The sequence below is a fragment of the Protopterus annectens genome, chromosome 3.part0 (assembly GCF_019279795.1).
Source record: "Protopterus annectens isolate FY-2018-M chromosome 3.part0, PAN1.0, whole genome shotgun sequence".
In the NCBI taxonomy this organism is placed as follows: Eukaryota; Metazoa; Chordata; order Ceratodontiformes; family Protopteridae; genus Protopterus; species Protopterus annectens.
The window spans coordinates 1,839,886,196-1,839,902,413 of NC_056731.1; the positions used below are offsets into that span (position 1 = coordinate 1,839,886,196).

Here is a 16,218-nt window from a genome sequence, read left to right on the forward strand (position 1 = left end):
AGCACATCAACATCAAAGCTGGTCACTCCTTCCAATTTTTAGCAATTGACCAACTAGTGTATGACACTAGAGGGGGACCTACCTCACTATTACTAGAATGCCGTGAACTTGAATGGCAGTTGACATTAAATGCTTTCTCTTATCCTGGTCTCAACGACAACTGTAATATAGCTTGCCTATTGAAATTAAAGAGTTGTATGAGACAATGAAACCAGTTAAAAAGACCTGGTAGATTTTTATACAAGCTCACAATATTTCAATTTGTGTGAACTTGTATGTTTTATATCCATCAGCATATACATTAAAGTAGGACTACAGTTTTATTTTAACATCCTGTTATTTGTTAAAAACTACAGCAAAATGTTCTGTATGACAACTGTTTTGACCACTGGAAACAAACTTCATACTGTATCTAACTATTTAGTCAGTTTTTTAGCCTGTGTTGCTTTAAATGTTACTTATTTCCTTTTTAACTTAAAGAGTCTAGCTGATTGGCCAGTACAACTATATTGCCTTGAAGCGGACTTTTTAAAAGCCACCATACTGGTGTGCTTATTTCATTTCTGATGAAGTTACTCTTGCTGAGTGACGAAAACGTGTTTGCTTTTAAATAAACTTCTTATACGTTAAAAACAACTACATTATTTAGTGTTTTTCTGGACTTCTGCGAGTGGCTGCTGGAACTCTTTTTTCTGAACATACAGAACAGCAAATTTTTTTCCTAGGGAAAAAATCTGCTGTTCCAAAACACATACACACAACACAAGCACACCAAACAAACAGTAATCCGCACAAATACACCTAAACTCTTACACCTAACCCTACACTAAACTATACATACACCACTAACCTTAACCCTAAGGTCCGTCACTATCACTGTCACCTCACCCGTGCCCTAACCCTAACTGACCTACCCCGCCCTAACCCTCATGTCCACACAATCGCACACTTACCTGAACCTGACCCGTAACTTTCCACCACAACGCTGAAAATACCGAAGCAACAGAAGTGGACAACCAAATTCTTTCCCTCAGCGTTCGCTGAAAATGGGTTGATATTAGAACACTCGAAATTTTGAATGTTCGGTGTTCTAATATAGACCCGTTTTTTCTGTACCACATCATCAGAAAAAACGTCTGTTAGCAGTTCTACCATTTCAACTACATTTTCAGCAACTTTCACTCCAGGTACAGCAAAAGCTGAATTAGCCATGTTTTCTCCCTGTTCCTTCTGGCTGCATCTGCCCCTGAACAGGAAACAGAAATTCAGTATGTGTAACACTCTTCTCCCGACTACCAAGAGTAGGGGAAGTTCCCCAAAGTCCTGACCAAATTTTCCTTCCTAGTATAAATACCAGCTAAGGTCTCTCCTGAAAACAGGCTACTAGCCTAGTGCGAATAACCTGGTCAACAAAGGCTAGATAAATAAATAAATAAAATAAATTGTAAATTCTTCTTCCTTCAGTCTTCAGTTCATATTTTTCTAAGTTTCCAGCATTTGGTGATTTAGTTCAGCACCATTCACACTGACTTCTGGTAAAACCTTATTTATCATTATGTGTGTGTGTGTGTGTGTGTGTGTGTGTGTGTGTGTACACACACACACATACACACACACACATATATATATATATTTATATATATATATATATATATATTATATATACATATACATATACACACACACACACACACACACACACACACACACACACACACACACAAATGCACCCATGTATATTTTATATACAGTGGATATAAAAAGTGTACATACTCCTGTTAAAATGCAGGTTTTTGTGATATAAAAAAATGAGACCACAATAAATCATTTCAAAACTTTTCCCACCTTTAATGTGACCTATAACCTGTACAATTCAAGTGAAAAACAAATCTGGTAGAGAAAAATATATATATATAAAAAAAATGTACAATAAGCTGGTTGCTTAAGTGTGCATACCCTTAAACTAATACTTTGTTGAAGCACCTTATGATTTAATTACAGCATTCAGTCTTCTTGGGTACACACCTGCCATCAATTAAACAGACACTGACTAACCCCAAATAAAGTTCAGCTGTACTAGTAGGATTTTCCTGACATTTACTCAGTTGCCTGCTACAGCAAAAGCCATGGTTCGCAGAGAGCTTACAAAGCATGAAAGGGACCTCACTGTTGAAAGGTATCTGTCAGGAGAAGGGTACAAAAACATTTCCATGACATTGGACATACCATGGAACACAGTGAAGACAGTCATCAAAAAGTGGAGAATATATGGGACAAGAGTGACTTTGCAAAGAACTAGACGTCCCTCCAAAATTGATGAAAACTGGTCAGGGAGGTTGCCAAGAGACCTACATCAACACTGAAGGAGCTGCAGGAATTTCTGGCAAGTACTGCTTGTGTACTACATGTGACAACCATCTCCTGTATTCTACACATGTCTGGACTATAGGGTAGGGTTGCAAGACAGTTGCCTTTTCTTACACAGAAAAACATCCAGGCCCGGCTAAAATTTGCAAAATAATACATCAAGACTCCCAAAACCATGTGGGAAATTGTGTTATGGTTTGATGAAATCAAGGTTGAACTTTATGGCCACAATTCCAAAAGGTACATTTGGTGCAAAAACAACATTTCGCATCACTAAAAGAACACCATCCCCAAGGTGAAGCATGGTGGTGGCAGTATCATGCTTTGGGGTTGCTTTTCTTCATATGGAACTGGGGCTTTAGTCAAGGTGGAGGGAATTATGAATAGTTCCAAATATCTGCTAGAAAGATGAAGATGAAGAGGAATTTTACCTTCCAACACGACAATAACCCCAAGCATACATCCAAATCAACAAAAGAATGGCTTCACCAGAAGAAAATTAAAGTATTGGAATGGCCCAGCCAGAGCCCAGACCTAAATACAACAGATAATCTGTGCAGTGCCCTGATGGCTGTGCACAAGAGATGCCCTCGCAATCTGACAGGTTTGGAGAGGTTTTGCAAGGAAGAGTGGGCAAATATTCCCAAGTCAAGATGTGCCATGCTGATAGACTCCTACTCAAGAAGACTGAATGCTGTAATTAAATCAAAAGGTGCTTCAACAAAGTATTAGTTTAAGGATATGCACACTTATGTAACCAGTTTATTGTACATTTTTTATTTTTTTTTTATATTTTTCCCCCCAACAGATTTATTTGTTTTTCAATTGAATTGTACAGATTTGTAGGCCATATTAAAGATGGGAAAAGTTTTGAAATTATTTATTGTGGTCTCATTTTTTTATATCACAAAAATCTGGCATTCATGATTGGCAGTGGAGTTTTATGGTATCAAGTTGCCAACACAGTGTCCAACCTTTCACAGAAGGCACACACACACGCACACGCACACACTCACGCCTAGGGCCAATTTAGAGTGTCCAATCCACCTACAGCATGTCTTTGGGATGTGGCAGGAAACCGGAGCACCCAGACGAAACCCACGCAACCACAGGGAGGACATGCAGACGCCACACAGAAGGCACCTCAGCCAAGAATCGAACTGGAGAACCTCTTGCTGTGAGGCTGCAATATATATAATATATATATATATATATATATATATATATATATATATATATATATATATATATATATGTGTGTGTGTGTGTGTGTGTGTATAAATATATACATATATATTTATATAAATATATTTATATACACACACACACATATAGTAGACACAGATATATACACACACAAAGGGCAAAGTCAGCACTCATAACTGGTAAAAAAATATACCTTTAATGCACTAAACCACACATACACATGCATGCACATTATGCACACAGAAAAAGTAAACTATGTTTCAATGAAAGTTGGCTTCTTCAGTGCATTTTAATGTCAGGTGGCATAACAAATGCTTTAGGAAGACTGATTTCATGTACCATTTTATAATGTACTGAAGAAGACACGTTTTTTGGGAAAGTTGGGCTGGGTTTTTGTTTTTCTGTGGTGCAGTCCAAAAAAGGTACATTTATTATGGGTGATTTTTATACAACATAACAATAAACCCTATTGCTTCAGTAAACCTCCATAATGTTTTTTTTTCTGACACTGGCACACGCATACAAGCTTTTTATTTCTGAGACTTTCAAATATTGAATACATTAGGAATAAGCAGGTCATGTCATATACAGTTTATTCAAAGGTATGGAAGAATTTAATCACTAACCTTTTCCGTCTTCTTCTCCATGTCTTGGCTTTCGTGTTGTATCTGCAATCAGAAATGCCCCTTTAAATTAGACACAACACTGAGTACTATACATCAAATAACTAGGTTTAATTAAGAAAATTTAGAAGCAAACAAACTGGTTTAATAAGGAATGAGAACTATATGGCACACCATTAGAGGCAAGACATTTTCCTTATAAAATGGGCAAGTGGAATTACTTCTGCATCATTCATATCTGAAGACCAGTGAAAACCAGAATACCCGTCAAAGACTACTACCCTTTATCAACTTGTGTCACTCCACTCACAGAAAGATCATCTATCATAAAGATGTCTACTACCTGTATATAACAAAACACAGATCACAAAATAATCATGAATATGAACAGAGCAAGGAAACTTAAATGCTTCTCTTACAGATGACTTCCAGGATTGCATCTGGACTGTACAAGGCATTTTTGCTAGCTCTGGTCTCAGACTTGTTATTAGTGGTTAACTTGCTACTAAGCCTTAAATTATTTCCTGGAAACACTGTGGATATGTTTTCTTCATAAATGAGCATTGTACTGATAGATTTTCTGCCTTTTTTTCCAGAATGAAATATTCTCAGGAGCTGCTAAGGCATCTAATTAATCTCAGTGCAGTTCTGCATATATTTTGTAACTCTGTAATATACAAATACTTTAAAGCAATAAACTAAACAAAACTTAAACCCCAAAGGAGAGGAAAGTACAGTTGTGTACACGTATCATAAATGTAGATGTTCGAGTCTATTCACTGTTGCAGTCGTCACCTGTGGGTTATCCCTGCTGTGGCAGCCCTCGGCTCACCCGAATACCACAGTCAATGTTTTTCTGTGTTGGCTGCTGTCATTTGCTGTCTGACATCAAGTCGTCAGTGGTATAAAGGAAGGCAGCCAACGCCATTACATCACTTTTCCTGCCCTAACCAGTCAGAGGCCCCAGTAAATATGGTAAAGTGGTCCTGGTGGCTCAAAGCCACCGTTAGCAACTTATGTCTCCCTAAAGAAAGAAGATATAAGGGGGAAGGAGGGTGGGAAACCAGGACTGCAATAGTGAATGCACTTGAACATCTATATTTATGCTAAGTGTACACAACTGTACTATGTTCTTAGTGTTTCACTGTTGCAGTCATCACCTGTGGGAGGATTCCCAAAGCTGAGGAGAGGGGTGGTAGGATTAGTAAGAGACCTAGGAATGGGTCAGCATGCCCTGCAGAACTGCAGAGGCAAACCCTGCCCTAGCCTTAGAAAATTGAGGTAGGTGGTAATGCTTGGTAAAGGTATGGACAGAAGTTCAGGTGGCAGCTTCCAGGATGTCCCTGGTGGGAACTCCTCTGAGGAATGCTGTGGAAGTGGAGGCGGCCCTAGTGGAATGGATATGAATAGACTGGGGGGGGGGTTCCCATGCAATCTGTAGCAGAAATGGATACAGTGTGATATCCATTTGTAAATGGATTGTTTGGAAATGGGCTTCCCCTCTGCCCCTGGAGTAAAGCTGACAAGTAGTTGGTCTGTGTTCCTGAAGGGTTTAGTACGGTCCAGATAGTATCTGAGCTGTCTGTGCACGTTTAGTGAGTGCAGAATTCTTTCCCCCTTGTTTTGAGGGTTAGGAAAGAAGGTGGGTAGATGTATGGCCTTGGTTGAGAGTTACATTAGATACCACCTTGGGCAAAAAGGCAGGATTAGTCCTCAGGGAGACCCTGTCTGCATGGAAGATGATGCTCAATGGCCATCAGTGCCTGAAATTCTAAAACCTTTCTGGCTGAGGTGATAACTAGACAAAAAGCAGTCTTCCAGGAGAGATATCTTAGTTCTGCTGAAGCAGCAGGTTCAAAGGGTGGTAAAGTAAGTTTTTCCAAAACATAATTCAGGTCCCAGGCTGGAGTGGGTCGCCTTCTGGGAGATCTGATATAAGAAGCTCCTCTGAGGAATTGTTTAATCAAAGGATGGGAGAACAGGGTCTGTTCTGTATCAAAATGAGCTGAAATGACTGAGGCGTGGATTTTAGTAGAGAAGAAGGAGAGGCCACTATTAAGTAGCTCCGCTAGGTAGTTCAGAATAAGAGGGATGGAAGGTTGTGAAGTATTGCCCCCTCTGGACTGGCTCTATGAGCAGAATCTTTTCCATTTTCCTGTGTAAGATTTTCTGGTGCTGGGCCTTCTGGCCTCTGTGATAATGTCTAGGACCTGTTTGCTTAACAGGGGCCCCATGTTTGCCTTGAGAGTATTAGCCATACTGTTTATAGTTTGAGAGTCTGTAAGTCTCGGTGCAGCATCCCCCCCACCTGAGTTTAGAGGTTTGAAATTAGGGAAAGCTGCCTGGGAGGCTGCGCAGTAAGGGGTACCAATATTGTCTCGGCCAATCTGGAGCAATGAGGAAGGCCTTTGGTCTCTCCTTCCTTATTTTGATCAGTACCTTGGGAATAAGAGGCAGAGGAGGGAAAGCATACACAAAGATGGTGCTCCAAGGGAAGGTCAAGGCATCCACCTTCGATGCTAGGTGGTGGTACTCCCTGGTACAGAATTTTTTCAGTTGATGGTTGAGATGCGAAGCAAAGAGATCCACCTCTGGGGTTCCCCATGCCTGAGTGATTTGTAAAAAGTTTTTTTCTGCGGAGCTGCCATTCATGGGGGTCCAATAAGTTTCTGCTTAACTGGTCTGCCAGGGTGTTGCTGATCCCTGGCAAGTATTGGGCTATCAGGTGTGGTTCCATGGAAGAGACTGTCAGCCAGAGGTTCATGGCTAGCCTGCACAGAGGATAAGATTGGGTCCCTCCCTATTTGTTGATGTACCACATTAGTATTGGTGTTGCCTGTTTTGATAAGGAGAACCCCTGGCTTGAGGTGGGTTTTGAAGGATGCCAGAGCCTTTTGTACTGCCATCATTTCCTTCTGGTTGATGTGTAAGGGAAGGTGCTGGGCATCCCAAAGACCTTGCGTGCACCTGCCTTCTAGGTGAGTGTCCCAAGCTATGTCTGAGGCGTCAGTGGTAATGGTCTGCCCGGCTGGGTGAAGGAAAGACTCTTGTTCTGGGCACAGGCCCCTGCCCACCAGAGAAACTCGGCCCTTATACAGGGGATCAGAGGTAGAGAGGTCTATAAAGGTTGTGAGTGCTGACACCAAAGGTTCTTTAGGTGCAACTGTAGTTTTCTCATATGAAGCCTGGCCAAAGGAATTAGAAGGATGCAAGATGCCATGTACCCCCAAGGCTTGCAGGAACTTCCCCACAGTGAGGTGACTTCTGGAAGCCAGCTGTGTAAAGTAGACAGGCAGGAAGCTCTGCTTTTCTAGGGATAAGAAGGCCATTTGGGATGCTGTGTCCTGCAGTGCTCCCAAGAAAATTATCTTCCTGGAGGGTGTTTGCCTTGATTTCTTCTTGTTGACGGTTACCCTAAGGAGGTTAGGAGGGTTTTGACAAAGAGGAGGCCCTTGAGGAGCTTTTCTTTGCAATCTGCCTGAATGAGGCAGTCATCCAGATAAGGGTAAATTTGCATAGTTTTCTGTCTGCAAAAGGCTATGGCCAGGGCTAAGCATTTGATGAATACCTGGGAGCAGTAGATAAGCCAAAGGGTGGTGCAGAGAACTGAAAGTGTTGTGAGCCTGCTCTGAAGCGAAGGAATTTTCTGCAGGATTCCCTTATGGGGATGTGGAGGTAGGTGTCTTTTAGATCTAGGGTAACTAACCACTCATTTTTTGTCAGCACAGGCAGCAGCTGTTGCAAAGTTAGCATTTTGAATTTGGGGACCACCAGGAAGGTGTTCAGAATGGATCAATCCAGGATGGGGTGCTAAGTGCCCTCTTTTCTGGGGACAAGGAATAGTCTGGAATAAAAGCCTTTGCCTGCTTGATCTGAGGGGACAGGTTCTACTGCCCCTTGGGAAATGAGAGTTTGGACTTGTTTCAATGCCTCTGCCCACTGATTTGGAGGCAAGTCTGGGTACCCTCTTGGAATTGGGAGTTCACTGAAGAATTTGTATCCCTGAAAAATGATCTTTAAGATCCATTGGTCCTTTGTTACAGAAAGGCAATTTTCTTTGCAGAGGGAGAGCCTTCCTCCTAGTTTTTGGTGAGTGAAAAGAGGGCAGAGGGTGGAGATGGACTCATTGAGAGTTTCTGCCATAGAGGGATGGCTTAGAACTCCCTGCCTTTGGAGCGCAAGAGGTCCACTGTTTGGTTCTCTGCTGTCCCTGGGATAGGAGTCTGGGTGGTCTGTCCCTGAGGGGCTTACCTTGCTCCTGTCTGCTAGGTGCAGGAAATGACCAGTGCTTAGAGGGAAAATTCCTGCTGAACCTAGGAGGTTGTACCTGAAAGAAATCTTTTACTGTTTGCATAGATTTTGCTTTGTCTTCCATCTTTTTAAGCACCTCTTCTGCTTTTGCTCCAGATAAGCTGTCCTCATCCAAGGGTGCATCCAGTAACTTAGATTTGACATGATCAGGGAGAGGTTGTTCCTTCAACCATGCATGTCTCCTAATAACAGATCCTGATACTGCTGCCCTGCTTGAGGCTTCTAGAGCTTCATATCCACAGTGTAATGAGTGTTTAGCCACTTGACAAGTAGAGTGCAGTAAATCTGCTAACTTTTGAAATGGCACAGTCAGGAAAGGTTGAAATGTTTTGCTTTAATAGTTCCAAAGTGTGTTGCTGATATTTTAACACGTGGAACTGACAGCTTAGCTAAGGTTGCAGAGGTGTATACTTTTTTACCCCATCTGTCCAGAGCTCTGGAATCCTTGTCAGAGGGAGTAGGATTCTTGGCAGAACTAGCCTTAGCTCCTTTTGGTCCCCGTGTAATGACTTCTGGGTCTACAGCAGGATTTCTGTACAGGTATTTGTAAGAATCTGGCACTCCGTAATACCTGTCAGGCTTTTTGGAAGCAGGTGGGAGGGAGTCAGGAGCTAAGCTGGATTCATGGAAGACATCATCAACCACCTCTAAGATTGGTGGAATGGCCAAAGGTCTGTGCTGGGGCAGGTCTAGAAACCCTCTGAGCCTTTTCTTAGACTGAGGGAAGTCTTGGGATTCCCAGTTGAAATGTTCCCTGAGGGTGTGAAGGGTTTCTCCAAAGGAAAGATCTTCTGGAGGGGAGGCAGAAGGAATGGATTCCTCTGCATCTAATCCTCATAAGCAGTCAGAGGTTGTTGTTCCTCTTCAAAATCTGAATAATCAGACTCCTCAGAATCCTGTTCTGTCAGTGTTTCAGGAGAAATATCTCTTTTCCTTTTAGAAGATGTGGCCTGACTACCCCCGATAAGGGCCTCCGCCATTTTAAGCATTTAAGCTTGGAGTGGTGGAGCAGGAGTAAAATGGTGGTTAGAGGTAGTTTTCTTAGGAGTGGCCTTGCCTCTAGGCCTAAGAGTATCCATCGGTCTGAGAGAAACGGTAGTCGGGGTAGAAGACATTGTTTTTTGTCTAGAATCAGTAGTGTGAAAGATCTCCTCAAAAGCCAGTGCCTGCGTCGCTGCTCCAGACCCAACCAAGGCAGAGACAATTAAAGGCTCGGAAGACGAAGTAGATTTCTGTGGCATACCGGACTTCGAAAGGGTCTCAATAGAGACCAGCGAAGGTAATGAACCGGGCATCAGGGGCTGCGAATGTGCCCCAGTGAATTCCGGAGAAATTACCTGCTTAGCCTTCTGTGGTCTGTCTCTATCTTTATCCTTACATTTTTTCAGAATGTCTACAGATTGTTGGCTGGCGGGCGCCATTTCGGAATGCAAAAATGGAAGACAAAAATACCTGGCTACAATAACAGCTCTACGATGAATGCTTCTCACATTAAAGAGGGCACAGAATCGGCAATGGGGGACATCGTGATCTAGGCCTAAACAAGTGATGCTGTATGAATGGAAGTCTTGGTGTGGTATTTGCTTTCCACAGGCAAGACAACTGTTAACTTTTTCGGACATTGGTTAGTGCAAGAAAAAAGGATCCCCAATGGGGTACTTAGCTTTAGACGTTTTCAGCTGTAATTCAAACTCTGGTAGTGACCGACTGGCACACTGGTGATCTGCTTCTGCTATGGGTCAACGGCAAGAAAGACTGATGTAATGGTGTTGGCTGCCTTCCTTTACAGCACTGACTACCTGACGTCAGACAGCAAGCGACAGCAGCCAATGAAGAAAAACACTGACTCTGGTATTTGGGCCGGCCGAAGCCTATCATAGTAGGGATAACCCAGAGGGGATGACTGTAACAGTGAAACATGAAGAACATTATTCAAAACTAGATGTCAGAATACCTTTTATATAAATCTCAGTCAGACATTAACTTTCCCTTGAATAATTTGAGGGAAACACTACTGCGACTTGCTATCAAAGAATGTCTGAACAACTCAAGAGATTATTTCAGATTTTGTTGACCTAGTCAAAAGGGTTGAAGAGATATAAAAAAAGAAGTTATGTCTTATTATAACATTCCATCTGTGTTGTTGATCTTCATTTACTTATTACCGGTGGGTTATTGGTTCCATCCTCGAAACCGAGCCGGCCAATATCAAGCTCGCATCAGCCAAAAACTCTCGAGCCAAGGTCCTACCCAGAATGCTCTGCTCCTTGTTACCTCAGACTGAGTTTGCAAGTTGATAGATAAAAGTACAGGCTACCTCTGGTCATAACAGACCTACAAGAAAGGAGTATGTGAGATCAACCAAGAACCTCCAGAAGGGGGACGGAGGGTCGGAAGTAAAGAATGAACCAAGATCAACAACACAGATGGAAAGTTATGGTAAGACATAACTTCTTTATCTGATGTTGTTAATCTTCGTTCATTCCTTACTAATGGGACAGAGTCCCCAGCTACCTGTATTCCTGGGTGGCCCCATGGAAGGTCATTCCTCAGCACCATGAAGCCAAAGGAAGCTCTACCTCTGACGGCCAAGTCCAATTTGTAATGAAGAATAAAGGTATGAGGTTTGGCCCAAGTAGCAGCTGAGCAAATATCATTGAGGGAAGCTTTAGCATGGAAAGCTGCTGAAGTTGCCATAGATCTTGTAGAATGTGCTTTGACTCTATGAGGCAAGGTGAGATTGTTTTTGTTGTAGATAAAGGTGATACAATGTCTCAACCATGAAGCCAATGTAACTTTTGATACAGGATGACCCCGTCTAGGTCCAGAAAAAGCCAGAAACAGTGTGCCTGTTTTACAGGTAGAATTTGTTCTGTTCAGACAAAATCGTATTTGCCTATGAACATCTAAGGAGTGCAGGCAATACTCTCCCTTGTTAGAATGGTTAGGAAAGAACACTGGGAGATCAATAAACTGGTTGATAGATCACTCTGACACCACTTTTGGTAAAAAGGTAGAGTTGGTTCTCAGTGATACTCTATCCTTATGGAAGATAAGATAGGGAGGTTTGATGCATAACGCTTGAAGTTCTGACAATCGCCTGGCCGATGTGATTGCAATCAGAAACAAAGTTTTCCAAGAGAGATATCTTACATCACAAGAAGACACAGGTTCAAAGGGTGGAGTTGTTAAAGCTTGCAGAACCAAAGCCAAATCCCAAGGCTGTACGGGTTCTCTAAAGGGAGGTTTTAGGTGGATAACCCTTTTCAAGAAAGTCTTACAGAGTTTGTGTGACATAAATGAAGAATCTTGAATACCAATATGAAAATTTGAAATGGCAGCTAAATGTACATGGATAGTAGATGCAGACACCCCAGAGTGGAAAAGATGTGATAAATAATCCAATACCACCGAGACTGGGGCTGACAAAGGGTCTCTTTTTTTTATCTGCTGCCCATAGAGAGAACCTCTTACATTTATTAAGATAGATTAGTCTGGTGGACGATTTATGAGATGCAATAAGAATATTGTGCACAGGGGACGAAAGGTTTTCATGCCTGGCAATCATAGGAAGTGGAGAAACCAAGCTGTCAGTTTCAGGGATCCTAGATTGGGGTGAATCAGACCCTGCGGACGGGAGATCAACATTGGGGATAGATTGAGGATCCATGGTTGATCTAGCAGGTGAAGCCAGCGAAAGGGAAACAAGACTTGCTGAGGTCAATACGGAGCTATGAGGATCACTTTGCTCTTCAACTGTCATGCTTTCTTTGGAAATTGGGAGATGAGGGGGAGAGGAGGATAGGCACAAAGAAGACCTGAGGGCCAAGCGTGGACTAGAGCATCCCTTGGTGACTGTCCCCGAGGGGGGACCAGGGCAAAGTAGTTGCTGCACTTGTAGTTGGTTGGGGAGGCAAATAGGTCGCAGCAAGGCTGGCCCCAGCGGTTGAAGATTTTTGCTGCTATCAGAGGACTGAGGGACCACTCATGAGGTTGTAGAATGCACCTGCTCAATTTGTCCGCTATCACGTTGGAGCTCCTGGGAATGTGCATTGCAATCAGAAAGTGGTTGTGAGCTAACGCCCATTGCCATATTCTCAAGGCCTCTCGGCATAACTGGTAAGATCTGGTGCCCCCTTGTTTGATGATGTACCAGGCCACTGACATGTTGCCTGATTGGAATGCAAAAGCCCCTGACGGAAAGATGGAGTGAAATGTTTGCCACACTAGAAGCACCGCTGTCAGTTCCAGGACACTGATATGCAAAAGGGCCTCTATCTCTGACCAGGTGCCTTGGACCGAGTTTCCCTGACATAGCCCCCCACCCCATCAGGGAGGCATCCGTGGTCACTGTGGCTATCTGTTGATGGGGGTTGAAAGGGTGAGACCATTGTTGGGGATTTCAAGACGTCCACAAGAGTAAATCTTGCTTGCATCTCTGAGTTACACTTACTTGAAAAGACAAAGGATGTTATAGAGGGTACCAGTGAGTGAGAAGTAGCCACTGAAGAAGTTGCACGTGGAATCTAGCTAGAGGAACAATGGTAATCGAAGCTGCCATTGACCCCAATAGCTGAAGTACAGATCGAGCTGGGGATTTGTGGTGACAGAGCAGTGGTTGAACTTGTTGTCCTTTTTTTGAAAATTTCTTTTTATTGTATTTTCCACAAATACAAAATAAAAATATGAGCACAAAATAATACAGACAATACAGCATGTATTACATAGATGAGTAAAGGTAACCACACTTTCCAGAGAAAAAACATTTAAACATTTATAAGAAACCTTGAGGCTAGTAATTGACATGGTTACAACATATCTAGGGATTACAGTAGAGCAGAGTTATGGTAAAACATTGAGTAGTGGGTTAGTATATGCAGGGTACCTTTAATTGTCCAGAATGGAAGAAAAAGAAAGAGAAACAAAAAGAATAAAAAAAAAACTTAAAAACTTATAAAAAACTAATCATATATTTACAGTATGTACAATGTTGGAAACTATCTTTTTGTTAATATCCCAGAAAAAGAAGTTATGTCTTACCACAACGTTCCATCTGTATTGTTGATCCTCGTTCAGTCATTACGCATGGGTATCGGTTCCGAGCTCGGAACCAAACCAGACATTTTCCAAGCTCGTGTCAGCTTCAAACTCTCGAGCTAAACTCTTACCCACAATCCCCCTCTCCCTGTTACCTCAGATTGAGTTTGCAAGTTAAAGAAGGTAGAGGCTACCTCTGGTCAAATAACCTAAGAAAACTGGATGGTGAGATCCACTAGAAACCACAGGAGGGGGAAGGAGGGAGGGTCGTAATGACTGAACGAGGATCAACAATACAGATGGAACGTTATGGTAAGACATAACTTCTTTATCTGATATTGTTAATCCTCGTTCATTCCTTACGCATGGGACAGAGTCCCCAGCTACCTCTATTCCTGGGAGGCTCTCATGGAAGGACATTCCTGTGCACCATAGAACAGAAAAATGCTCTTCCCCTGGAGGCCAAATCCAATTCGTAATGATTGATGACGGTATGAGGCGTAGCCCAAGTTGCAGCTGCACAGATGTCATGTAAAGAAGCTCTGGCATGGAAGGCAGCAGAAGTTGCCATTGACCTTGTTGAATGAACTTTCATGGTAGTAGGCAATGAGATATCACGTTGTGTGTAAATAAAGGTCACACAGTCCTTCAACCATCTAGCTAATGCGACCTTAGCAACAGCAGATCCTAATCTAGATCCAGAAAAGGCCAGAAATAACTGGTCAGATTTACGAAAGGGTTTAGTCCTGTTTAAGTAAAAATGGATTTGCCTGTGTATATCTAGGGTATGTGGGCAATGCTCTTCTCTGTTTGAATGGTTGGGAAAGAAAACTGCCAATTCAATGGCTTGATTAATGGACATTTCAGAGATCACTTTAGGCAGAAATGATGGATTAGTTCTCAGAGACACTCTATCTCTATGAAAAATCAAATATGGACTCTTGATACATAAAGCTTGAAGTTCAGAAATACGTCTGGCAGAAGTAATAGCGACCAAAAACAAGGTTTTCCATGACAAATACTTGAGGTCGCAAGAAGAGGCTGGTTCGAAAGGTGCCATTGTCAGAACTTGTAGAACTAATGATAAATCCCATGGTTGAATAGGTTCTCTAAAAGGTGGCTTCAGATGATTCACACCTTTTATGAAGGTCTTGCACAATTTATGGGACATAAGAGAGGAATCTTGGACACCCTCATGACAATTAGAAATTGCAGCCAAATGAACTCTAATGGTTGAGGCCGATAGACCCGACTGAAACAGGTTGGCCAGATAGTCTAGTATTATCGACACTGGTGCTGAAAAGGGGTCTACTTTTTATCTTTCAGCCAACAGGTAAATCTTTTCCACTTGCTCAGATAAGTAATTCTAGTGGAAGACTTATGAGAAGCAATGAGAATATCACGTACTGGTAAAGAAAGATCATTCTGCCTGGCAATCAAGGGAACTGAAGTAGCCAAGCCATTAGCTTCAGGTTGTTCAGGTTGGGATGAATCAGGTTCTGTGGCTGTGAGATCAACTCTGGGATTGGATGGAGAATCTATGGTCGATCTAGTAGGTGAGGCCAAAGGAATGGGAACCAAATCTGTCAGGGCCAGTATGTTGCTATGAGGATTACCTTGCTCATCAACCGCCGGGCTTTCTTCAGAAACTGGGGAATGAGAGGAAAGAGTGGAAATGCGTAGAGAAGACCTGAGGGCCAGTCGTGGACTAGAGCGTCCCTGGGTGACTGTCCTAGAGGGGGAATCAGGGCGAAGTAGTTGCTGCATTTGTAGTTGGTCGGGGATGCAAAGAGGCTGCAGCAAGGACGGCCCCAGCGGTGGAAGATCTCCGCCGCTATCAAGGGATTCAGGGACCACTCGTGAGGTTGAAGAATGCACCTGCTGAGTCTGTCTACTATCATGCTGGAACTCCCGGGAATGTGCGTTGCTAGAAAAAAATGTTTGGTAGCCATTGCCCATTGCCATATCCTCATGGCCTCTCAACAAAGGGGGTAAGATTTGGTTCCACCTTGCTTGTTGATGTACCAGACCACCGCCATGTTGTCTGATTAAATCGCAGTTGTCCCAGATGGCAACAGGGGATGGAATGCTTGCAACGCCAGAAGCACTGCCCACAGCTCTAGAACATTTATATGCATTTGGGCCTCCAGTTGGGACCAAGTGCCTTGGACTGTCTGTCCCTGACATAGCCCCCCCACCCCATCAGTGAGGCGTCCGTGGTCACTGTGGCCTTGGGTTGCTAGGGGGAGAAGGGGCAAGACCATTGTGAGAGATTGTGTGTCATCCATCAATTTAAATCCTGTTTGCACCTGTGGGTTACTCGAATCATGGCTGAAAGAGGATGCTGAAAATGATACCAATGGGTGAGCAGTAGCCATTGTAGAAGCCTCATGTGAAACCTGGCCAGGGGAACAATGGTGATGGAGGCTGCCATGGAACCCAACAGCTGTAGAACTGAGTGAGCAGTGGATTTTTCCTTTGAAAGGATTGGAATTAGTTGTTGCTTTATCCTTAAAATTCTGAGCTCTGGAATAGCAGCTCTGCAGTTTTTTGTGTCCAAGATAACCCCTATGAATTCTGTCGACTGAGATGGGATGAGATTGGATTTCTGCCAGTTTATGGTTATGCCTAGCCTTTGAGTAGCGATGCGAGAGTATGCCAGGGCTTTTTCCAG

General features: G+C 42.9%; 1 protein-coding gene across 5 annotated transcripts in view; it reads right to left on the reverse strand.

The window, feature by feature from the left end:
• GUK1 (guanylate kinase 1) overlaps positions 1 to 16,218 on the reverse strand; it is a 1,109,311-nt gene that overhangs the window by 487,789 nt on the left and 605,304 nt on the right. For all 5 annotated transcript variants that reach the window (XM_044065890.1, XM_044065888.1, XM_044065889.1 and 2 more), the window contains one exon: positions 4,200 to 4,241. In XM_044065890.1, the coding sequence (XP_043921825.1) occupies positions 4,200 to 4,241 (42 nt within the window). The remainder of the gene's footprint in view (positions 1 to 4,199; positions 4,242 to 16,218) is intronic.